The 25873-nt window shown below is 47.6% G+C and overlaps 1 protein-coding gene across 2 annotated transcripts in view; it reads right to left on the bottom strand.

The window, feature by feature from the left end:
- LOC133357092 (uncharacterized) overlaps window positions 1-25873 on the bottom strand; it is a 40307-nt gene that overhangs the window by 7862 nt on the left and 6572 nt on the right. For both annotated transcript variants that reach the window (XM_061574872.1, XM_061574873.1), the window contains exon 2: window positions 2476-2566. In XM_061574872.1, coding sequence (XP_061430856.1) covers window positions 2476-2548 — 73 coding nt within the window. In that variant the 5' untranslated portion in view covers window positions 2549-2566. The remainder of the gene's footprint in view (window positions 1-2475; window positions 2567-25873) is intronic.

Here is a 25873-nt window from a genome sequence, read left to right as displayed (position 1 = left end):
TACGTGAGTCTGTGGGTCTCTATGTGAGTTTATGGATCTCTATGTGAGTCTGTGGGTCTCTACGTGAGTATGTGGGTCTCTATGTGAGTTTATGGGTCTCTATGTGAGTCTGTGGGTCTCTATGTGAGTCTGTGGGTCTCTATGTGAGTCTGTGGGTCTCTACGTGAGTCTATGGGTCTCTATGTGAGTCTGTGGGTCTCTATGTGAGTCTGTGGGTCTCTATGTGAGTCTATGGGTCTCGATGCGAGTCTATGCACCTCTATGTGAGTCTATGGGTCTCTATGTGAGTGTATGTTCCTCTATGTGAGTCTACGGGTCTCTATGTGAGTGTATGTGCCTCTATGTGAGTCTACGGGTCTCTATGTGAGTCTCTAGGTTTCTCTGCCAAGTCACCGGTGACCGCGCTGATACCACCAACTCGCCGCACGAGAGAACCCTGGGGTTCAATCCCTGGTGGCGGCTGGGACCTGGACTCGAACCCAGACCCTCAGCGGCGCGGGCTCGTGCGAACACGCCGTATTTGCCGTGCGCTTCCCTTTATTAGAGATGGCTTCGATAAGATACGGCACTAAGGATATTAAATGCAAGCCCGCTGATTGAGGACATCTGCCAACGCCGAGTCGTGATTCGCCCACGTTGTTTGCACGGTCAATCAATGACCAGCAGCCCCCCCCCCCCACACCTGCCCCTCCCCCCCGTCCCCCCAACCCACCCCCCCAATGAATAGAATAAAAATTCCCGGGACCCATTTAGCCCGTCTTGTGCAAACAAAGAGCTGAGGTTGTGAAGGTCGCATAGGTGGATGAGTGGGTGGGGAGTGGGTGAGTGAGTCGGGGGGGGGGGTGAGAAGGTGAGTGGGTGGGTGGAGAGTGGGTGAGTGAGTCGGGCGGGGGGGGTGAGAAGGTGAGCCGGGGGGGGTGAGAAGGTGAGTGGGTGGGGAGTGCGTGAGTGAGTCGGTGAGGGGTGAGTGAATAGGTGAGTGAGTGGGAGAGTGTTTGAGTGAGTCGGTGAGAGGTGGGTGAGTAGGTGAGTGGGTCGGAGAGTGTTTGAGTGAGTCGGTGAGGGGTGGGTGAGTAGGTGAGTGGATGGGGGAGTGTTTGAGTGAGTCGGTTAGAGGTGAGTGAGTAGGTGAGTGGATGGGAGAGTGTTTGAGTGAGTAGGTGAGTGGGTGGGAGAGCGTTTGAGTGAGTCGGGGAGGGGTGGGTGAGTAGGTGAGTGGGTGGGAGAGTGTTTGAGTGAGTCGGTGAGGGGTGAGTGAGTAGGTGAGTGGGTGAGTGGGTGGGAGAGTGTTTGAGTGAGTCGGTGAGGGGTGGGTGAGTAGGTGAGTGGGTGGGAGAGTGTTTGAGTGAGTCGGTGAGGGGTGAGTGAGTAGGTGAGTGGGTGGAAGAGTGTTTGAGTGAGTCGGTGAGGGGTGGGTGAGTAGGTGAATGGGTGGGAGAGTGTTTGAGTGAGTCGGTGAGGGGTGGGTGAGTAGGTGAGTGGGTGGGAGAGCGTTTGAGTGAGTCGGTGAGGGGTGGCTGAGTAGGTGAGTGGGTGGGAGAGTGTTTGAGTGAGTCGGTGAGGGGTGGGTGAGTAGGTGAGTGGGTGGGAGAGTGTTTTAGTGAGTCGGTGAGGGGTGGGTGAGTAGGTGAGTGGGTGGGAGGGTATTTGAGTGAGTCGGTGAGAGGTTGGTGAGTAGGTGAGTGGGTGGGAGAGTGTCTGAGTGAGTCGGTGAGGGGTGGGTGAGTAGGTGAGTGGGTGGGAGAGTGTTTTAGTGAGTCAGTGAAGGGTGAGTGAGTAGGTGAGTGGGTTGGAGAGTGTTTGAGGGAGTCGGTGAGGGGTGAGTGAATAGGTGAGTGAGTGGGAGAGTGTTTGAGTGAGTCGGTGAGGGGTGGGTGAGTAGGTGAGTGGGTGGGAGAGTGTTTGAGTGAGTCGGTGAGGGGTGGGTGAGTAGGTGAGTGAGTGGGAGAGTGTTTGAGTGAGTCGGTGAGGGGTGGGTGAGTAGGTGAGTGGGTGGGAGAGTATTTGAGTGAGTCGGTGAGAGGTGGGTGAGTAGGTGAGTGGGTGGGAGAGTGTTTGAGTGAGTCGGTGAGGGGTGGGTGAGTAGGTGAGTGGGTGGGAGAGTATTTGAGTGAGTCGGTGAGAGGTGGGTTAGTAGGTGAGTGGGTGGGAGAGTGTTTGAGTGAGTCGGTGAGGGGTGGGTGAGTAGGTGAGTGGGTGGGAGAGTATTTGAGTGAGTCGGTGAGAGGTGGGTTAGTAGGTGAGTGGGTGGGAGAGTGTTTGAGTGAGTCGGTGAGGGGTGGGTGAGTAGGTGAGTGGGTGGGAGAGTGTTTGAGTGAGTGGCTGCGTGAGTGGCGGAATCAGTGAGTGATTGGCTGAGTTAACGGCTGATTGAGTGGATGAGTGGTCAATGCCGTGCCACGTGCAGTTGGTCAATGCCGTGTCACGTGGAGTTGGTCACAGCTGTGAGTGGTGGGGCAGTTGTTAGGCACTCACTCTGGATGAGGACGTCTTGTGTGCTCGTGCCGTTGGTGAGCGTCGAGGCCAACGTGGTGGCATTGAGGGACATGGTGAGCGGTGCCACGAGCTGCGGGAGACACAGACGGCAGCGGGAGAGATGCGTTACCCGGCTGTCGATTCGGTCGTCATCATCATTGTCGTAGTTATAATAGTCGTCGTCGTCGTCATCATTGTCGTCGTTATCGTCATCATCGTCGTCGTCATCATCATCGTCATCATTGTCGTCGTCATTGTCATTATCATCATCATCATCGTCATCATCGTCGTCGTCATCGTCATCATCGTCGACATCATCGTCGTCGTCATCATCGTCGTCATCATCATCATCGTCGTCATCATCGTCGTCATCGTAGACATCATCGTCGTCGTCATCATCATCATCATCATCGTCGTCATCATTGACATCATTGTCGTCGTCATCCATCATCAAAGTGGCTGGTTCGGAATCGAGCAGCACAAACTGTTAACAGAGTCAGCGTAGAGGGGTTCAAGCAACGTGCAGAGCAAACGCCCACTCATCAGCGAGTTCACTGCCACCATTACCAACACGCTGCCTCGCTTCCACAACACACAGCTCATCAGCGAGCCCACTGCCACCATTGCCAACACGATGCCCGGCTGCCACTACACACATCTCATCAGCGAGTTCACTACCACCACCACCACCACCAGCACGCTGTCTCGCTTCCACAACACACAACTCATCAGCGAGTTCACAGCCACCACCACCACCAGCACGCTGCCCGGCTTCCACTACACACAACTCATCAGCGAGTTCACTACCACCACCACCACCACCAGCACGCTGCCCGGCTTCCACTACACACAACTCATCAGCGAGTTCACTACCACCACCACCACCAGCACGCTGCCCGGCTTCCACTACACACAACTCATCAGCGAGTTCACTACCACCACCACCACCACCACCAGCACGCTGCCTGGCTTCCACTACATACAACTCATCAGCGAGTTCACTACCACCACCACCACCAGCACGCTGCCTGGCTTCCACTACACACAACTCATCAGCGAGTTCACTACCACCACCACCACCAGCACGCTGCCTGGCTTCCACTACACACAACTCATCAGCGAGTTCACTACCACCACCACCACCAGCACGCTGCCTGGCTTCCACTACACACAGCTCATCAGCGAGCCCACTGCCACCATTGCCAACACGCTGCCCGGCTGCCACTACACACATCTCATCAGCGAGTTCACAGCCACCACCACCATACCTCCTGGCTTCCACAACACACAGCTCATCAGCGAGTCTGCGACTACTACAACCACCACCACGCAGCCCAGCTTCCATAAAACACAGCTCTTAACGAAGCCCACCACCACCCTGCCCGGCTTCAACAACGCACAGCTCATCAGCGAGCCCACCTCAGTTCATCTGCGAGGCTCACGACTATAAATTCAGCATTCTCATCGTCGAGACGGAACTCTGATGCTCTTAGAACAGCAGCAGCAGCAGTCAACGTTGCTGTTGCTTATCTGCCAAACCGGCAGTGAAACTTTGAACAGAAACGTCACTCAGCCCTTGGGCGTTCTGCACAAAGCATCAGCAGTCTGCACTCGCTGGGTTCCTCTCGTCCGAGGCGACGAATCGAGTCAATGTGACCGACAGACTCATCAGCAGTAGCAGCATTGGAACAAAGACAACTGTGGGACCAGTTTCGTTATTGTTAGGACTCATCAGCAGAATCAGCAGTGAGATAGAGTCAACTGAGGGACTAGTTTCGCAAGTTTCGATTTAAAGCTTTCGTGACTGCAGGGATTTATCTTCTTGGTTGTTTCGGTAAAGTCACGTAGAAGGGAAATAATAAAATAATAAAAATAAAATAAAATTAAACATAATAATAAAATAAAATAATAAAATAACATGGCATAATAATATAATAATATATTATTTTATTATGTTTTACTTTTATTATTTTATTACTTCCCTTCTATGTGACTTTACCGAAAGAACCAAGAAGATAGTTTCGCAATTGTTAGGACTCATCAGCAGAATCAGCAGTGAGATAGAGTCAACTGAAGGACTGGTTTCGCAAGTGTTATAACTCATCAGCAGCAACAACAGCGGGACCGCTTCCGTTGTTTTTAGGACTCATCACCAGCATCAGCAGTGAGATAGAGACAACAGTGGAATGGGTCCGTTATTGTCAGGGTCTCTGTGTGAGTCTATGGGTCTCTGTGTGAGTTTATGGGTCTCTGTGTGAGTCTATGGGTCTCTGTGTGAGTCTATGGGTCTAAGCCTATGGGTCTATGTGTGAGTCTATGGGTCTCTGTGTGAGTCGATGGATCTCTGTGTGAGTCTATGGATCTCTGTGTGAGTCTATGGTCCTCGGTGAGTCTATGGTTCTCTGTGTGAGTCTATGGGTCTTTGTGTGAGTTTATGGGTCTCTGTGTGAGTCTATGGGTCTCTGTGTGAGTCGATGGGTCTCTGTGTGAGTCTATGGATCTCTGTGTGAGTCTATGGTCCTAGGTGAGTCTATGGTTCTATGTGTGAGTCTATGGGTCTCTGTGTGAGTATATGGGTCTCTGTGTGAATCTATGGTTCTCGGTGAGTCTATGGTTCTCTGTGTGAGTCTATGGGTCTCTGTGTGAGTCTATGGGTCTCTGTGTGAGTCTATGGGTCTCTGTGTGAGTATATGGGTCGCTGTGTGAGTCTATGGATCTCTCTGTGAGTCTGTGTCATTATGTGAGTCGATGGGTCTCTGTGTAAGCCTATGGGTCTCACCGCGAGGTAGGGAGGCTATGTTACTGCTGTGTGTGATCTCAATGGAGTGATTTTTTACGCTACATTTTTGGTATTGGAGTTTATTGATTTATCTATGGGATGAACCCACAGCATTCGTATGAAACTCTAAAAATAGGTTTGACCCTTTCTGGCAATAAAACAGGTGGATTAGTATGTTAAAACAACCAAACTGAAACCTTTTGCAAGGAATCCTGTCTGCATTAGCCACATATACTTGTGATGAACATGCAAACAAAAAACCATGCCCTGGTAGTATGTGATGACGCTTTGTCTTTGAAACTGATTGGTCCACACCAGAGACGGCTTTCTTTAGAGCCCAGTCTCACTAGCAGCGTTAGACCAGAGGCCGACGCCACAAGGCGACCAGCACAAGAACAATGCCACTAATAGGGGTTTTCCCCTTTTTTCTGGCAACAAAACTGACACCTTTAACAATGAATCATGCTTACATTAACCACAATACTAGCAGTCAAATGCAAACAAAAAACAATACTCTGATAATGTATGCATTGTCTTTGAAACTGATTGGTCCACACCAGAGACGGCTTTCTTTAGAGCCCAGTCTCACTCGCAGCGTTAGACCAGAGGCCGACGCCACAAGGCGACCAGCACAATAACAATGCCCCTGTCAGGAACATTGAGAACTCGGGGTGAGCAGCTACATCACGGGACCTCCCTTGCCACTGTCAAAATACAATCATCGGTTTAAATTTCGATTTAAAGCTTTCGTGACTGCAGGGATTCATCTTCTTGGTTCGTTCGGTAAAGTCACGTAGAAGGGAAGTAATAAAATAATAGAAATAAAACATAATAAAATAATTCTCACGACGTTTCGGCCACAACGCAAGCAGCCGTCCTCAGGTGAAGAATGAAACACCACCAAGCTTGGAGCGTATATTTAAGCTGGGTTGGAGGGGTGAAAGAAGAGCGCCTTGACAAAATAATTTGCATATCAAGAGGAATTTAGCATATTTATGGGAAATACATAGGAGGTGGGCGGGGGGTTTCAAAGTCATATTATTCCCGTGCATTATGCAGGATTAGCAGCATCAAAGGAAGGGGGGGTAGCATTAACAAGAACAATCGGTTTCACCCTTTCTGGCAATAAAGCAGGTGGCGTTGAGATATTCAAACACCAAGGAATTAAGTTTGCATTAACCACACTCGGTATTCGTGGTAAAATGCAAACAAACACGTTCTGATAATGATGCTCCTGCTGTTATGGAGTGACTCATGCAGCCAACTACGGCTGCAAAGTTTGGTCGTACATGATATGTATTTCATCTTCTTGGTTCTTTCGGTAAAGTCACGTAGAATGGAAATAACAAAAATAAAAAATAACAAAATAATTCTCACGACGTTTTTATTATTTTATTATTTCCATTCTACGTGACTTTACCGAAAGAACCAAGAAGATGAATCCCTGTAGTCACGAAAGCTTTAAATCGATATATATATATTTCGTTTATTGTTAAATTTGAATCACAGTTCCTATGATAACTGTTACATTGTTTTTATAGCTTGATTTTGGTGATTTCGAAAACTTTTTGGTTTAGCCATGTTTGATTGTTGTAGTACAGAGTTAGACTGGTAACTTTAATCTTAATTGTCTTATGCTACCCCTATCCCCTCCCTTTGATGCTGCTAATCCTGCATAATGCACGGGCATAATATAACTTCCCGACAGACCTGTTCTTCACCTGAGGACGGCTGCTTGCGTTGTGGCCGAAACGTCGTGAGAATTGTATTTTATTATGTTTTATTTTTATTATTTTATTATTTCCCTTCTACGTGACTTTACCGAAAGAACCATAGAAGATGAATCCCTGCAGTCACGAAAGCTTTAAATCGCAATGTATTATGGTTGTTATTGTTTGACTTGCAACCCACTGGGATTTTTGCACACAGCGTTGAAACACGGTGTTTTTTTCTGGAAGATTTTGCTGTTTTTCCCCAGGATTTTTCTGTTGCGTGTAGTCACTTTAAGATGTTTATTGTTCATGTTTTGTTGCGGTTGCTCCCGAGTCAAGAGCCACATGGCTCACAGGGCTATACCTAATAAATGAAACTGAATTGAAATGTAAGCATTGTCTGTCTGGTCTGCCCCGTTCTGCATCATCATGATGATGAAGACAGCAATTATAATAATGATGATGACGACTGAGATCGTGATGATGATTGGGATCATGATGTAAGCATTGTCTGTATGTTCTCCCCCGTTCTGCATCATCATGATGATGTAGACAGCAATTATAATGATGATGATGACGAGTGAGATCGTGATGATGATTGGGATCATGATGTAAGCATTGTCTGTCTGTTCTCCCCCGTTCTGCATCATCATGATGATGAAGACAGCAATTATAATAATGATGATGACGACTGAGATCGTGATGATGATTGGGATCATGATGTAAGCATTGTCTGTATGTTCTCCCCCGTTCTGCATCATCATGATGATGTAGACAGCATTTATAATGATGATGATGACGACTGAGATCGTGATGATGATTGGGATCATGATGTAAGCATTGTCTGTATGTTCTCCCCCGTTCTGCATCATCATGATGATGTAGACAGCAATTATAATAATGATGATGACGACTGAGATCGTGATGATGATTGGGATCATGATGTAAGCATTGTCTGTATGTTCTCCCCCGTTCTGCATCATCATGATGATGAAGACAGCAATTATAATAATGATGATGACGACTGAGATCGTGATGATGATTGGGATCATGATGTAAGCATTGTCTGTATGTTCTCCCCCGTTCTGCATCATCATGATGATGAAGACAGCAATTATAATAATGATGATGACGACTGAGATCGTGATGATGATTGGGATCATGATGATCAGCAAGCTTGGCTACATACGGCGCGAAAGAAGTTCAACGTACAATGGGACGGTGATTATTTTGAACAGATCACGAAGACTGGAATAATGACGATGCTCATTATAAGATTGATCTTCTTGGTACTTTTGGTAAAGTCACGTAGAAGGTAAATAACAAAAGAATACAAATAAAACATGATAAAATAAAATTCTCACGACGTTTCGGCCACAACACAAGCAGCCGATTGATGCCAAAGATTAAGGAATTTGAATCATGGTGATCCCGAAGACAATCGATGGCTGACCGCGATTTCAACCGGCTTATTTCCGTGACCCTTGGATGATCGGCTGAGCTGTTTGCCAGCCTTGCGTGCACCTCTGCAGCTTTTACTAAGAACCCAGACAGCCCATCCATGACTATCGCTAAGCCCTATCGAGCCCAGTCACCCCTCCTCACCCCCTCCTTCTACCCCCCCCCCCATCTCTCCCGTACCACCCCCTCGCCCGTGATGAAATTTTATTATAATTAAATGAACCAAAAAAACTACGACGTTTCGATCGCCACGCAAGCGATCGTCATCAGGAGGAGCAAAGAGGGGTTATTTAATCCTTTATATTAAGTTCGCTTGCTTGCTTACGACCGTGCAAATTTTTCGGTCGTTTTTTAACCCACTTCCCGTGATCAAATCGAGCTGACATTTAGCACACAGACTCGTTGTGCGAGACAATTAATGTTCGTGAAAATGTTTTTCCAAAATGTTACACTGTTTAGGGAAAACAAATAAAATATTTAATTACCAATTGTTTAATACTGGAGACAATCATCTGACCCATAGATGGCAGGCATCTCAAGCCAGAGGACGAGAGGACTCTAGCCGCCACGCATATAAAGGATTTATAGTGAAAAACTTTGTTTTTACGGGTTTACTTGTCTTAAGTGAAAACCCTCCCCGTAGAGGCGGTTAAATCTGATTAATTTCAACCGATCTAGGTGACTTTACTGAAAGACTCAACGAATATTCATGCCTGCTATATATTTAGAGTTTGCGTGTCTCTCTCTCTCTTTCCCCGTGGTGAGATGTTAACTACTTAGCCTGGTATACAGGAGGTCGTGGGTTCGATCCCGACCCTGACGCCTGCTGCTGTATATTTGGAGTTTGCGTGTCTCTCTCTCTCTGCCCGTGGTGAGATGTTAACTACCTCGCCTGGTATACAGGAGGTCGTGGGTTAGATCTTGACCCTGACACCTGCTGCTGTGTATTTGGAGTTTGCGTCTCTCTCTCTTTCCGTGGTCGCGTGGATTTTTCTCCAGGTCCTTCGCCCCCCCCCCCACTACACATTTAGAATCAACACAACGCGCTAATAGAGGATTTTGATCTGCTATAAATTTCCACGTGACGATGATGAGGAAAAGCCATCTCGTTGAGCCATCAACTTTGACGGCTCAAGTCTCTTCTCAAAAAACGATCTACGTATCTCAGTGGGCCTCACCTGGTGAACACTAAAACGAACTTCGTTTATGATAATTTGTTTTTTACCCTTCTATCTGGCAACAAAACTGACACCTTTTTTTTACAAGGAGTCATGTATGCATAGACCACAATATATGCAGCCATAATGCAAACAAAAACATAACTCTGATAATATATGCACTGTCCTTGAAGTTGATTGGTCCACACCCGAGACAGCTTTCCTTAGAGCCTAGTCTCACATGGTGTTGGACCAGATGACGCTAAAAGGCGCACAACTCAAAGACAATGCACCATCAGAGTATGAGAGCTCGGGGTAAGCATTTACACCATTGGAACCTCATTTGCCAGTAAAAAATATGATAATTGTTTTTTTACCCTTCTATCTGGCAACAAAACTGACACATTTTTTTACAAGGAGTCATGTTTGCATAGACCACAATACCTGCAGTCATAATGCAAACAAAAAACATAACTCTGATAATATATGCACTGTCCTTGAGGTTGATTGGTCCACACCCGATACAGCTTTCCTTAGACCTAGTCTCACATGGGTTGGACCAGATGACGCCAAAAGGCGCACAACTCAAAGACAATGCACAATCAGAGTATGAGAGCTCGGGGTAAGCATTTACACCATTGGAACCTCATTTGCCAGTAAAAATATGATAATTGTTTTTTTACCCTTCTATCTGGCAACAAAACTGACGCTTTTTTTTTTTACAATGAGTCATGTTTGCATAGACCACAATACATGCAGCCATAATGCAAACAAAAAACATAACTCTGATAATGTATGCACTGTCCTTGAAGTTGATTGGTCCACACCCGAGACAGCTTTCCTTAGAGCCTAGTCTCACATGGTGTTGGACCAGATGACGCCAAAAGGCGCACAACTCAAAGACAATGCACCATCAATGGTGAAGCTTCGTTGAGATGAGCGCACACACACAGCCGACTCCCACCCCACACGGAACGGAGGGGCGGAAGTTTCACAACGACATCTCTGCGTGATCCACTAACCCACGCAGTTGTCCACCTCCACCCCCCTGCTGGAGATGATTTACGGGCTGTACGGTGTTGATTTATGAGCGGTACGGAAACGAGATTAGGCGGCGCCTCGAGGTAGCCGCGTCTCTCACCATGCCACGGGTGAACGCCATCGCTTTGATTGTGCAATTCACAGATTCGGGTTGAATCACCACCCGGCTATTTGGCTCTCGCGGGGAGGGCGTTTGGCTCGCGATACAAAGGGCCGTGAGTTCAAATCCGGGTCGCTGGTCGACTCAGTCCGTGACCACCACCACTACAACCACCAACAGCCGACGGTGACGTCACCACGGTGCCTGTGCCAGGCCAGGTGCACTTTGAGGCCACGTGAAGCATCGACGGCTGGCTGACGGCAGGAGGTTACTGGACAGACACCAGCAGGTGCCATGGGTTTGCTGACTGAGATGACTACTGGTAGATGCACCAGCTGTGCCCCCTACTGTGCCAACTTGCTGTATTTTAGCCGCCCGGCGCTCCGCTCGTTGTTGTGAGCGTCGCTCCTCCGCCCTCCGTTGTTGTTGGAGGGCGACTGCCTCTAACTGCCCAGTAGCGTCCTTCACGAGCCTCCTCCACAGAGGCCGATCTTGACACCGCTGGTACCAGTCATCGGCAAGTCCGCTCAGCTCCACATCCTCCTGTACCACATCACTCCATCTCTTCTCCACCCCCATGTTGTGTCTGTTTACCAGGTAAGGCTACTTATATATCTCTGTTTCAGAAGCCACCGCACCGTCACAAGTGACGGCTCAACGACGTGGCTTATCATTATTATCATCACGTGGGAAATTCATAGCAGACAAATACTCTAAACGCGTGGTGACGTTGATTCTGAATTTGGAGAGGAAAACAAAGGAGGGCACGGAGAAAAAATCCATGCGACAGAGAGAGAGACACGCAAACTCCAAATATACAGCAGCAGGCGTCAGGGTCGGGATCGAACCCACGACTTCCTGTATACCAGGCGAGGTAGTTAACATCTCCTAGCCACCGTGACGATGATGAGAGAGAGATACGCAAACTACAAATTTAGAGCAGGCGTCAGGGTCGGGATCTAACCCACGGCCTCCTGTATACCAGGCGAGGTAGTTAACATCTCCGAGCCACCTTGATGATGAGAGAGAGAGAGAGACGCAAATTCCAAACATACAGCAGGCATCAGGGTGGGGATCGAACCCACGACCTCCTGTGCACCAGGCGAAGTAGTTAACATCTCCTAGCCACCGTGATGATGATGAGAGAGAGAGAGAGACACAAACTCCAAATATACAGCAGGCGTCAGGGTCGAACCCACGACCTCCTGTATACCGGGCGAGGTAGTTAACATCTCCTAGCCACCGTGATGATGATGATGAGAGAGAGAGACACACGCAAACTCCAAACATACAGCAGCAGGCGTCAGGGTCGGGATCGAACCCACGACCTCCTGTATACCAGGCGAGGTAATTAACATCTCCTAGCCACCTTGATGATGATGAGAGAGAGAGAGAGACGCAAACTCCAAACATACAGCAGGCGTCAGGGTCGGGATCGAACCCACGACCTCCTGTGCACCAGGCAAGGGTTGCCAACATTTCGCCACGGCACTGCCATGCGAACGAGCGAGTGTGTGTTCTGGTTCCGGCCATTGTGAACGCTCCTGCCCGGGGGGGTGGGGGGTGGGGTGCATTTATTAAATAACTAAATGCTCCCCTGCACAAAAAGAGGAAAATCTGAGCAGGCAAAGTCGACATTCAGGTTATGCTTCGAGTACAAAACCCTCACCAATTATTGTTGGCCTTTCGCCAGCGGCTGAATGGCACTGTAAGAGATGTCTCTGATGCGTCGTACGCGAAGGCCTGATTACGTTTCAGGAGGTTTCATGGAAGTCACAGCTTGGTAAGGGTGTATGTAAGGGGGTGAGCGGTGGTGCAGTGGTTGGAGCTCTGCGCTACGAACCCGGCGAGATCCCGAGTTCGATTCCCGCTCACGGCCACCAACAGATTATCTGAATCGGTCCTGGGCCTTACGCTTGGGTCGACTCGGCCTCAAATGAGTACCTGGTGCGGTGTGTAAAACATCGCCACTAGGGAGACAAAGGCGGCCGGGCGTGGTGTTGGCCACCTACCCCCTCGTGTGCCGTGCCGGCCTTAATAGGTGCTCGCTAACAGCACTTGCCCCTACAGTCTGTTAAGGACTGCTATGCAGGAGGTACGTGGGTTCGATCCCGACCCTGACGATGCCTGCTTGTGTATTTGGAGTTTGCGTGTCTCTCTCTCTCTCCTCGTGGTGAGATGTTAACTACCTCGCCTCGTATGCAGAAGGTCGTGGGTTACATCCCGACCCTGACGACGCCTGCTGCTGTATTTGGAGTCTGCGTGTCTCTCTCTCTCCCTGTGGATTTATTCTCCTGGTCCTACGGGTTATGCCTCCACATTTATAAATATGCGTTTCGATGATTTCCACATGGATTGCCACGACGTTGAGCTATCAACTGTGTTCTTAGTTTTTTCGGTAAAGTCACGTAGGTAAAAAGAATGAAATTTAAATTAATAAAAATATAATAATAAAAAAATCACGACGTTTCGGAGGCAACACAAGTCTCCGTCATCAGGTGGGACCGTCACAGCCAGATTTGCTGCATCAAGTGAGCTCACTTTATTTGTATTAATTTTAATTTCATTTTTTTTTACCAAAGAGTATGAATCCTTGCAGTCACGAAAGCTTCAAATCTAGAACTATCATCTGTGGCCAGGTCGCTTCTGAAAATAGGCTATTGTAGCTCAGTGGGTCTTACCTGGCAAAATAAGATTTTTTTTACGTTTCATTGGACACGGATGACATTGGCAAGATTTGGATAAGCTAAATAAACCCCACTGGTAAATTAAAACATACAGTTTTTAGTTTATGAGACCTCCTTTACCAGTGGCAAAATATAGTGATAGGTTTTTACCCTTTCAACTGAGAGCTCAGGGTATTCATTTACACTAGTAAATGCTTACCCTGAGCTCTCAGCGCTGTTTTTGAGTTGTACGCCTTTTGGCGTCATCTGGTCCAACACCAATGGAGACTGGGCTCTAAGAAAAGCTGTCTCGGGTGTGGACCAATCAAATTCAAGGACAGTGCATATCATTATCATTATCAGAGTTGTTTTTTTGTTTGCAAACATGATGCCTTGTATAAAGGTGTCAGTTTTTGTACCAGTTGAAAGGTGTAAAAACCTATCACTAATTTTTTTGTCTTAGTAGATTGGATGGTGCCAAACGCTACATCGTGTTTTACCTTTCAAGTCTTCGCCGAGTCTCCGTAGGATTCCTCCACTATAAATACATATCATGATCCTGACAACTCACTTTTGTTGTGCTTTTATTTGTTTACGTGGTATACGACCGAGTGTTTCCATTCCGTCACGTTCTTTACGACTTAGTGACCCGGGCTAAAGCCTCGGGCGAGCCTCCTCCGGCTGCTGCTGGTGGCGCTGTCGGGAGATTGAATTGAACCCGCGCCCCTACGCAGTGCAGAGTTCGGTGTGTGATGAACTTTAGACAACAGCAGCTGACAGCAGCAGCAGCAGCAGCCGCGCCATCCCTATCGCCAAACCTGTGGCTGTTGAGATTCTCTCAAAGTTTACAAGCGTCGTTCCAAGATTACAGTGAACTCTTTTGTTTGTCGCCGTCGCGCACGGAACGCGGGTGGGTGGGTAGGAGAGTGTGATGAGTGGGATGAGTGGTTGGGTGACAGAGTGGGATGAGTGGGTGGGTGAGATGGTTGGATGAGTGGGACGAGTGGTTGGGTGCGAGAGTGGGATGAGTGGGTGGGTGAGAGAGTGTGATGAGTGGGATGAGTGGGTGGGTGGGAGAGTGTGATGAGTGGGATGAGTGGTTGGGTGACAGAGTGGGATGAGTGGGATGAGTGGTTGGGTGACAGAGTGGGATGAGTGGTTGGGTGAGAGGGTGGGATGAGTGGGATGAGTGGTTGGGTGAGAGAGTGAGATGAGTGGGTGGGTGAGAGGGTGGGATGAGTGGGATGAGTGGTTGGGTGGGATGAGTGGTTGGGTGAGAGGGTGGGATGAGTGGGATGAGTGGTTGGGTGAGAGAGTGGGATGAGTGGGATGAGTGGTTGGGTGAGAGAGTGGGATGAGTGGGATGAGTGGTTGGGTGAGAGAGTGAGATGAGTGGGTGGGTGAGAGAGTGGGATGAGTGGGATGAGTGGTTGGGTGAGAGGGTGGGATGAGTGGGCGAGTGGTTGGGTTCGAGAGCGAGGTGAGTGGGGGGGTGTAAGAGCGGGATGAGTGGGTGGGTGCGAGAGTGGGTTGAAAGAGCGAGTGGGTGGGTGGAATGAGTGGGCGAGTGTGGCGAGTGGGCGGGTGATTGGTTGGGCGTTGCAAGTGGTTGTGGGTGTGATACATTGAAAGTCACGTGTTTTTGGCTGCAACGCGACACCGATCACAATCCACCCCTGACGGACGTTGCTCTGTTTCCCTCTGCTATCACGACACAATCTTTGTGTGTTTCTCTCTCTCTCGTGATCCTGTACAGGTTTCTATCTTAACTCAGAGGTGGCTGCCCGAGCAAAGGTAACATGTCACAGGAGCTGCACGGCGCCGGACTAAGCTAGTGCGAGTCCTGTCGCATGTTATAAAGGAGCCCTAAATATAAAAAAAAAAACACGTAAATATTAAAACACAATTTTTTTTTATTTGCACAGTAAAGTAATTGTATTTTTTCATTTGCTATACAGCCAGATAATACGACAAATCGTTAACCTTAAACACCCAGTCGTTCATACAAGTTGAAGGCGGTATAGTACTATAGTAATAGAGCAAGTGCAGAATCACTGAACCGGAATTGATAGCTTGAAAGCATTTAGCACGGGGCCCTTGAAAGTGCGGGGCCCGTAGCATCTGTAGCTACTACACGTGTAGCTACTACTACACGTGTAGCAGCTACTACTACACGTGCAGCTACTACACGAGTAGCTACTACAAATGCAGCTACTACAAGTGCAGCTACTACACGTGCAGCTACTACACGTGTAGCTACTACTACACGTGTAGCTACTACTACACGTGTAGCTACTACACGAGTAGCTACTACAAATGCAGCTACTACAAGTGCAGCTACTACACGTGCAGCTACTACACGTGCAGCTACTACACGTGCAGCTACTCCTACACGTGCAGCTACTACACGTGCAGCTACTACTACACGTGCAGCTACTACACGTGTAGTAGCTACTACACGTGCAGCTACTACACGTGTAGTAGCTACTACACGTGCAGCTACTACACGTGCAGCTACTACACGTGTAGCTACTACTACACGTGTAGCTACTACTACACGTGTAGCTACTACTACACGTGTAGCTACTACTACACGTGTAGCTACTACACGAGTAGCTACTACAAATGCAGCTACTACAAGTGCAGCTACTACACGTGCAGCTACTACACGTGCAGCTACTCCTACACGTGCAGCTACTACACGTGCAGCTACTACTACACGTGCAGCTACTACACGTGTAGTAGCTACTACACGTGCAGCTACCACACGTGTAGTAGCTACTACACGTGCAGCTACTACACGTGCAGCTACTACACGTGCAGCTACCACACGTGTAGTAGCTACTACACGTGCAGCTACTACACGTGCAGCTACTACAACACGTGCAGCTACTACACGTGTAGTAGCTACTACACGTGCAGTAGCTACTACACGTGCAGTAGCTACTACACGTGCAGCTACTACTACACGTGCAGCTACTACACGTGCAGCTACTACTACACGTGCAGCTACTACACGTGCAGCTACTACTAGACGTGCAGCTACTACACGTGTAGTAGCTACTACACGTGCAGCTACTACACGTGCAGCTACTACAACACGTGCAGCTACTACTACACGTGCACCTACTACACGTGCAGCTACTACACGTGCAGCTACTACACGTGCAGCTACTTGTGCTACGGGTATCATCCGGCACTGCAGCTGGAATGTACCCGAGGTGCTGTGCGCACAGATCCGTGACCGCGCGATCAAAAGTGATTCGTGAAGTCGTTTAGGTGGCAGAGGACATCCGTGTCGCCCCCTCGGGCGAACAGGAAATGGCTCTGCCTACCGACCACATAGCTTCACCCGCGCCTGTCCACCGCTACAAACGGTACTTTGTGTGTCTGTAAGGCAAGAGGCGAGGCACGGGGGTAGCTGACGCTAGGGGTGCCCCTCGGCTGGACTTTCTCAACGGTGCTCATGTACTTATGCGTGTTGAACTAATGTCGCACCGCACGTAGCCAACCGTGCGAATCGAGAGAGCTTTTCTTAGAGAAGATGACGCCAAAAAGGCATACGCCTTTTTGGCGTCATCTGTTCCAACACCAATGGAGACTAGGCTCTAAGAAAAGCTGTCTCGGGTGTGGACCAATCAACTTCAAGGACAGTGCATATCATTATCATCATCAGAGTTGTTTCTTTTTGTTCGCATTTTGACTGCTTGTGTTGTGGTTATTGCAAACATAATGCCTTGTATAAAGCTGTCAGTTTTTGTACCAGTTGAAAGGGTCAAAACCTACTACTATATTTTTCCACTGGTAAAGGAGATGTCTCAGTGTAAATGCTTTACCCCGAGCTCTCAATACTCTGATAGTGCGCTGTTTTTGAGTTGTACGCCTTTTGGCGTCATCTGGTCCAATACCAATGGAGACTAGGCTCTAAGAAAAGCTGTCTCGGGAGTGGACCAATCAACTTGAAGGACAGTGCATATCATTATCATCATCAGAGTTGTTCATTTTTGTTCGCATTTTGACTGCTTGTGTTGTGGTTATTGCAAACATAATGCCTTGTATAAAGCTGTCAGTTTTTGTACCAGTTGAAAGGGTCAAAACCTACTACTATATTTTTCCACTGGTAAAGGAGATGTCTCAGTGTAAATGCTTACCCCGAGCTCTCAATACTCTGATAGTGCGCTGTTTTTGAGTTGTACGCCTTTTTGGCGTCATCTGGTCCAACACCAATGGAGACTAGGCTCTAAGAAAAGCTGTCTCGGGCGTGGACCAATCAACTTCAAGGACAGTGCATATCATTATCATCATCAGAATTGTTTCTTTATGTTTGCATTTTGACTGCTTGTGTTGTGGTTATTGCAAACATGATGCCTTGTATAAAGGTGTCAGTTTTTGTACCAGTTGAAAGGGTAAAAACCTATCACTATATTTCCCTGGGGCTGGAGGCCAGTGGCATTGCGATGAGGTCATCTGTAAGTACGGCCTGCAATGATCTGAAGGCTCCCGCTCCACTTTGCTGGGGGGTGGGGTGGGGTGGGTGGGCAGCTCACGGTTGCAAATTTCACGGCGATTTCGTGCGGAACCAGGAGAGAGAACTCGTGGGATCGTGGGATCGCTTGCAAGAGTCACCCTGGGTTGATGATGTGTGTATATTAATTCTAGATTTGAAGCTTTCGTGACTGCAAGGATTCATACTCTTAGTTCTTTCGGTAAAGTCACGTAGGTAAAAAATGAAATTAACAACACAAGTCTCCGTCATCAGACGGGACCGTCACAGCGAGATTTGCTGCATCAAGTGAGGCAGGGATCCCTCACTTGATGCAGCAAATCTGGCTGTGACGGTCCCACCTGATGACGGAGACTTGTGTTGCCTCCGAAACGTCGTGATTTTTATTTTATTTTTACTAATTTTAATTTCAGTTTTTCACCTACGTGACTTTACCGAAAGAACTAAGAGTATGTGTGTGTATGTTTGTATGTATGTGTGTGTTTAGGTGGGGAGCGGTGGTGCAGCGGTTAGCGCTACGCTGCGCTACAAACCTGGCGACCCGAGTTAGATTCCCGCTCACGGCCAACACGGGTGACGATTATCTGAATCGGTTCCTGGGCCTCCCCTAGGTCGACTCAGCCTCAAATTAGTACCTGGTGCGATGTGTAAACATCGCCACTAGGGAGACAAAGGCGGCCGTAGCGTGGTGCTGTCCACCCCCACCCCCTCCTGTATCGTTCCGGCCTTCATAGGTGCTCGCTAACAGCACTTTCCCCTACAGTCTGTTAAGGCTGTACGGGGCATATTTGTATTTGGGCCCAATGGGGTTAATTTAATCTTGATGTGAAGCTTTCGTGTTCTTCCTGGTTCAGTAGTTCCACTGCTGGATGATATTTTTTCCGCCCGAGGACGACCGCTTGTGTTGCGATCGAAACGTCGTGATGTATTATTTTTTATTTTATTTTATTTTTCTACCTACGCGACTTTACCGAAAGAACCAACGAGTGTGGGGTTAAATTATTTGATCAAAAATCTTGGCAATGTCATCCGTGCACAATCAAACTACTTTTTCTGTTATTTTACCAGCTCTTTCATCAGAAGCGACCTGGCGACAAACAGTCGCCCAACGAAGTGGACTTTCGCGTGGAAATGTTGAGCGGCCAAACAACTCTAAACGCGCGACGTCGCTTCTAAATGTGGAGGGAAGAAACCGGATAAAAATCCACGTGACCACGGGGAGAGAGAGCCATGGCGACACGCAAACTCCAAATAAACAGCAACAGCAGGCGTCATGGTCGAGATCGAACCCACGACCTCCTGTATATCAGGCGAGGTTGCTAACATCTCCGAGCCACCATGATGATGATGAGAGAGAGAAAGACACACAAACTCCAAATATACAGCAGCAGGCGTCAGGGTAGAGATCGGACCCACGACCTCCTGTACACCAGGCGAGGTAGTTAACATCTCCTAGCCACCGCGACGCCGAATGCCTTTGTTCCGTCTCTGGACGAATCACTTCAGCCAACACCCAGTGTCCAGAGGTCACCTGAAGGCATCTGGCCTCGTCAGCTGCATCACTGCGCGAATGTTCATCGGCTGGGTGGGGAGGGTGTGGGTGGGTTTGCAGGAGATCGCCACAACCAGCCCCAAGCTTCGTCTGGTGATCGGGGGACGAGCTCAGAACAGTTTGGGACACGTGGCCTGCCACATCGCACATCCATCATCATCATCATCATCCTCCTTCAATTCAGCAGGAGAGTGGACCACCGTCAATCTGCTCGTGCTGTCGAGAGACGGAACCGATCCACCGGACCTCCTGGATTCCGCAGAGGTCCAGGAGGTACCGCTCCATTCTAGATTTGAAGCTTTCGTGACTGCAAGGATTCACATTCTTAGGTTTTTTCGGTAAAGTCACGTAGGTAAAAAAAAGTAAAAAAAAAATTAACCCGTAAAAACAAAGTTTTTCACTCTAAATTCTTTATATGCGTGGCGGCTGGAGTCCTCTCGTCCTCTGGCTTGAGATGGCTGCCACCTATGGGTCAGACGATTGCCTGCCACCATTAAGCAATTGGTAATAAAATAAAAAAAATTTGTCCTAAAAAGTTGCGCGTGACAATTAACGAACATTAATTGTCTCGCACAACGAGTCTGTGTGGAAAATGTCAGCTCGATTGGATCACGGGAAGTGGGTTAAAAAAACGACCGAAAGATTTGCACGGTCCTAAGCAAGCAAGCAAGCACGCAAGCAAGCAAGCAAGCAAGCACGCGAACTTAATATAAAGGATTTAAATTAAAATGAATAAAAGTAAAATAAAAATAAAATAAAAATCACGACGTTTCGGAGGCTACACAAGCTTCCGTCTTGCTGTATCAAGCAAATGAAACATTCTAAAGAGATCCGACCTTGTATATATAATGGTTGAGGGGGGGGGGGGGAGCCAGGGTAGGCCTCTGGATAGGAGCGTTCCAGCCCCTGACAGAGGAATGGCAGCCTCTCCTCCCCAGCTAGAAGGGGTTGGGCTATCGTAGTAGCTACTAGTAGAAGTTACTACATATGTAGTAGCTACATGTGTATTAACTACACATGTACTGTAGTAGCTACTAGTAGCTGCTACTACATATGTAGCTACGGGCTCCGCACTTTTAAGGGCCCCGCGCTAAACGCTTTCAAGCTATCAATTCCGGTTCAGTGATTCTGCACTTGCTCTATTACTATAGTACTAGACCGCCTTCAACTTGTATGAACGACTGGGTGTTTAAGGTTAGCCATTTGTCATATTATCTTGGCTTTATAGCGAAGGAAAAAAAATACAATTATTTTACTGCACAAGTAAAAAAATGTCTTTTTTATATTTTCATTTTTTTTATTTAGGGCCCTTTTATAACGCGTTAGCTCAGTCCGGCACTGCGGGGGGGGGGGGGGTAAATAATGAAATGTTACAAAGCATCTGCTGATTGTCCCTGAAGCGGTAACACGATGTTCCACTTTCGTGATATCCAGACGTCAAAACGCGACCGAGGGCTAGAGAACCCGGAACTGGATTCTGACTTCGACAAAGCAGCAGCAGCAGTAACAACAAAAACCCATCACGCAACAATAACCGCGAGCGTGGCTGTGAGAGAATGATAATCATTTTTTAGATTTTGCACCGACAGATCAGCGGAGTATCTTTGACGCCCGCTTGCCACAGATCTGCCTCCAGCATCATCCCTCTCGAGCCAGCGCGGCTGACGGGATGCGTCAAATAATAAGTATAACCCGTAAAAACAAAGTTTTTCCACTATAAATCCTTTATATGCGTGGCGGCTAGAGTCCTCTCGTCCTCTGGCTTGAGATGGCTGCCACCTATGGGTCAGACGATTGCCTGCCACCATTAAGCAATTGGTAATAAAATAAAAAAAATTTGTCCTAAAAAGTTGCGCGTGACAATTAACGAACATTAATTGTCTCGCACAACGAGTCTGTGTGGAAAATGTCAGCTCGATTGGATCACGGGAAGTGGGTTAAAAAAACGACCGAAAGATTTGCACGGTCCTAAGCAAGCAAGCAAGCGAACTTAATATAAAGGATTTAAAAATGAGTCACGTGCGCGCACGCAGACTTGTGCCCAGAGGTGTGATTGTTCCGCTTTGTTATTAAATAATAATAATAATTTAACTTTTTCTTGGTTCTTTCGGTAAAGTCGCTGAGAGTGGAAATAATAAAATAATACAAATAAAACGTAATAAAATAATTCTCACGACGTTTCGGCCACAACGCAAGCAGCCGTCCTCAGGTGAAGAACAGGTCTGAGGACGGCTACACATGCAGCTACTACACGTGCAGCTACTACACGTGTAGTAGCTACTACACGTGCAGTAGCTACTATACGTGCAGTAGCTACTGCACGTGCAGCTACTGCACGTGCAGCTACTACACGTGTAGCTACTGCACGTGCAGTTACTACACGTGCAGTTACTACACGTGCAGCTACTACACGTGCAGTTACTACACGTGTAGCTACTACACGTGTAGCTACTACACGTGCAGCTACTACACGTGCAGCTACTACACGTGCAGCTACTACACGTGTAGCTACTACACGTGTAGCTACTACACGTGTAGCTACTACACGTGTTGTAGCTACTACACGTGCAGTTACTACAGTGCAGCTACTACACGTGTAGCTACTACACGTGCAGCTACTACACGTGCAGCTACTACACGTGCAGCTACTACACGTGCAGCTACTACACGTGTAGCTACTACACGTGTAGCTACTACACGTGTAGCTACTACACGTGTAGTAGCTGCATGTGTAGTAGCTACTACACGTGCAGCTACTACACATGTAGCTACTACACGTGCAGCTACTACACGTGCAGCTACTACACGTGTAGCTACTACACGTGTAGCTACTACACGTGTAGCTACTACACATGTAGCTACTACACATGCAGCTACTACACATGTAGCTACTACACATGTAGCTACTACTAGTAGCGACTACACATGTAACTACTACACGTGCAGCTACTACACATGTAGCTACTACACATGCAGCTACTACACATGCAGCTACTACTAGTAGCTACTACACATGTAGCTACTACTAGTAGCCACTACACATGTCGCTACTACACATGTAGCTACTTGTGCTACTTGCATCATCCGGCACTGCCCCTATCCCCACCAGCCCCTATGCGTCGGGGCGATGGGGCCGGGGGGTCCTGCCGTGTTGATTTTGCACCACGCGATGCGACACCGAACGGCACTGGGCTGCATCAGTGATCGTGACCATGTCGATACGGCCAGATTTCAAGAGATTGGATTGGACACTTCCTGCGAAGTACTTCAACTGCGGTCCACTCGACTGAAGCCTGTCATGGATGTCGTGTTCCGTGTCTGTCAAGTGTCAGCTGATGCCTCCATGAAACCACGTGGTTCCTCTTCTTGGTTCTCTTGGTAAAGTCACGTAGAAGGGAAATAATGAAATAAAAATAAAAAGTAATAAAAATAAAATAATAAAAATAAAAGATAATACATTCTTTTATTATGTTTTATTTTTATTACTTTATCATTTCCCTTCTAAGTGACTTTACCGAAATAACCAAGAAGATGAATCCCTGCAGTCACGAAAGCTTTAAATCGAAATTTTATTATGTTTTATTTTTATTATTTTATTACTTCCCTTCTACGTGACTTTACCGAAAGAACCAAGAAGATGAATCCCTGCAGTCACGAAAGAAGCTTTAAATCGAAATTTTATTATGTTTTATTTTTATTATTTTATTACTTCCCTTCTACGTGACTTTACCGAAAGAACCAAGAAGATGAATCCCTGCAGTCACGAAAGAAGCTTTAAATCGAAATTCATGTGGTTCCTGTGTGAACGCCCCCATCTGAATCCATCCGCTTCCATCAATAGACATCTCTCTATCTCGTGTCAGCTGACGCCTTCAGCAAACCACGTGACATCTGTATGACCACCCCAATATGAATCCCTGCGCACGCATCTATAGATGTCTCCAACTCGATAGCTGAATCGTGTAAAGCAAATGCACTATATTTTGTTTAACGGACGATACAGAATACGTTTTATTGATACGGAGGGAAATCCGATGAGCTATGAAGCTCTTTATTACAGATGTCCGGTAGATTTTACAAACGTCTAGTAGACGAGATTATTGTGTGCCTCGTATCGCACGCAATTCCGTAGGATCGTCGTATTGTAGCAGCCCTACCACGCACGTTAATACACAAAGACAAAGATCCCCCGTGTAGCCTTAACATACTGTAGGGGCAAGTGCTGTTAGCGAGCACCTATGAAGGCCGGCACGGCACACGAGGCGGTGGGTGGAGGGTCCTGCCAGGTATCGGCAGGAGGAATGTGGTTGATGGTGATTCTATGGATACGGGGTGGCCCACAAGTTAGGACACACAGTGGCGTGACTTTTCGCACGATGACACCTTCATAGGTCGAGGAGGGCAGAGTTTGGGCAATTGTTGGTAGCGCTGGCTGTGGTTCCTCCTCCTGGCGCCTCTGAGTCGTCCTCTCTCTCTGAGTCGTTCTCTCTCTCTCTGAGTCGTCCTCTTTCTGAGTCGTCCTCTCTCTCTGAGTCAGCCCCTCTCTTTGTGTGAAAGTCATCCTTTCTCTCTCTCTCTCTCTCTGAGTCGTACTCTCTCTCTCCGAGTCGTTCTCTCTCTCTGAGTCGACCTCACTCTCTGAGTCGTCCTCTCTCTCTCTGAATCGACTTTTCTCTCTCTGAGTCGTCCTCTCTCTCTCTGAGTCGACCTCTCTCTCTGAGTCGTCCTCTCTCTCTCTGAGTCGTCTTCTTTCTCTCTCTGAGTTGTCCTCTCTCTCTCTGAGTCGTCCTCTCTCTCTCTGAGTCGTCCTCTCTCTGTGAATCATCCTCTCTCTCGCTCTCTCTCTGAGTCGTCCTCTCTCTCTGAGTCGTCCTCTTTCTCTCTCTTAGTCGCCCTCTCTCTTTCTGAGTCGTCCTCTCTCTCTGAGTCGTCCTCTCTCTGTGAATCATCCTCTCTCTCGCTCTTTCTCTCTCTGAGTCGTCCTCTCTCTCTGAGTCGTCCTCTTTCTCTCTCTGAGTCGTCCTCTCTCTCTCTGAGTCGTTCTCTCTCTCTCTGAGTCGTCCTCTCTCTGTAAATCATCCTCTCTCTCTCTCTCTCTGAGTCACCCTCTCTTCTCTCTCGCTGTCTTCCCTAAGTGAGCCAATGTCATTATTTGCACATCTCTCTCTCTCTGAGTCGACCTCTCTTATCTCTCGCTCTCTCTCTCTGAGTCACCCTCTCTTTTCTCTCGCTGTCTTCCCTAAGTGAACCAATGTCATTATTTGCACATCTCTCTCGATGACAAGAGTTTGGTAATATGCGCGTTCCGTTGGCAAATAAGTTTACACACGATGCACTTTACGCCCCGAGAAAATATACAACCACGCTCATGTAACGATGTCAACAGTTACGTAAGGATGTGTGTATCTTTGGCCCAAAATAATGATAAGAACTATATAAAAAAAATGTTATTTAGCATCAGTCTGCATCAGAAGCAGACCATGCTTTCCCACCCGATGACGGACGCTTGTGTTGTGCCCGAAACGTCGTGATCTATTTTATTTTATACCTACGTGACTTTACCGAAAGAACCAAAGAGCACAGCATCAGGGTGCTTGTGTATACTAGAGGAAGAATCCTATGAGAAATAAGCTCCTTTTTTTACTGGTGTCGAGTAAGGGGCACGGGGTATGAACGTTACAACAACAAACAGTGCAACAACACGATAGGAATGTAAAGCACAGGTAATGTAAGCATACCACTTAATAAGTATAACCCGTAAAAACAAAGTTTTTCACTCTAAATCCTTTATATGCGTGGCGGCTAGAATCCTCTCGTCCTCTGGCTTGAGATGGCTGCCACCTATGGGTCAGATGATTGTCTGCAGTATTAAACAATTGGTAATTAAATATTTGTTTTTTTTCCCTAAACAGTGTAAAATTTTGGAAAAAAAATTTCACGAACATTAATTGTCTCGCACAACGAGTCTGTGTGGAAAATGTCAGCTCGATTGGATCACGGGAAGTGGGTTAAAAAACGACCGAAAGGTTTGCACGGTCGTAAGCAAGCAAGCAAGCACGCAAGCACGCAAGCAAGCGAACTTAATATAAAGGATTAAAAAAATATACGAATAAAACTCAACGTGTTTTTCTTTTTTCTTTTACCACGTGAGACTCGATGAGGCCCAGAGTTTCTTCGTCTGAAGTGACCTGACCACCACAAATGATAGCTGCTCAACGAACTGGTCCAACGCTCTATCATGTGGACATTTATATAAGCACGTGTTCACCGGCAGTGTGTTTTCTTTTTTTTTTATGAAAAAAAATCGACACAAACCCCAGGACCGGTTTCGCCGCCCATGACTCTCATCAGCAGGGCGTGGCCGGAACAAAGGCACGCAAAGATAAAGGTCCCCCGTATAGCCTTTACCGGCTGTTGGGGCAAGTG

Source organism: Lethenteron reissneri, chromosome 56 (assembly GCF_015708825.2).
Source record: "Lethenteron reissneri isolate LAM-NWPU_2019-01 chromosome 56, ASM1570882v1, whole genome shotgun sequence".
Classification (NCBI taxonomy): Eukaryota; Metazoa; Chordata; class Hyperoartia; order Petromyzontiformes; family Petromyzontidae; genus Lethenteron; species Lethenteron reissneri.
Note: the sequence above shows the minus strand (reverse complement) of the source record. Positions and strands in the feature narration are given on the sequence as shown.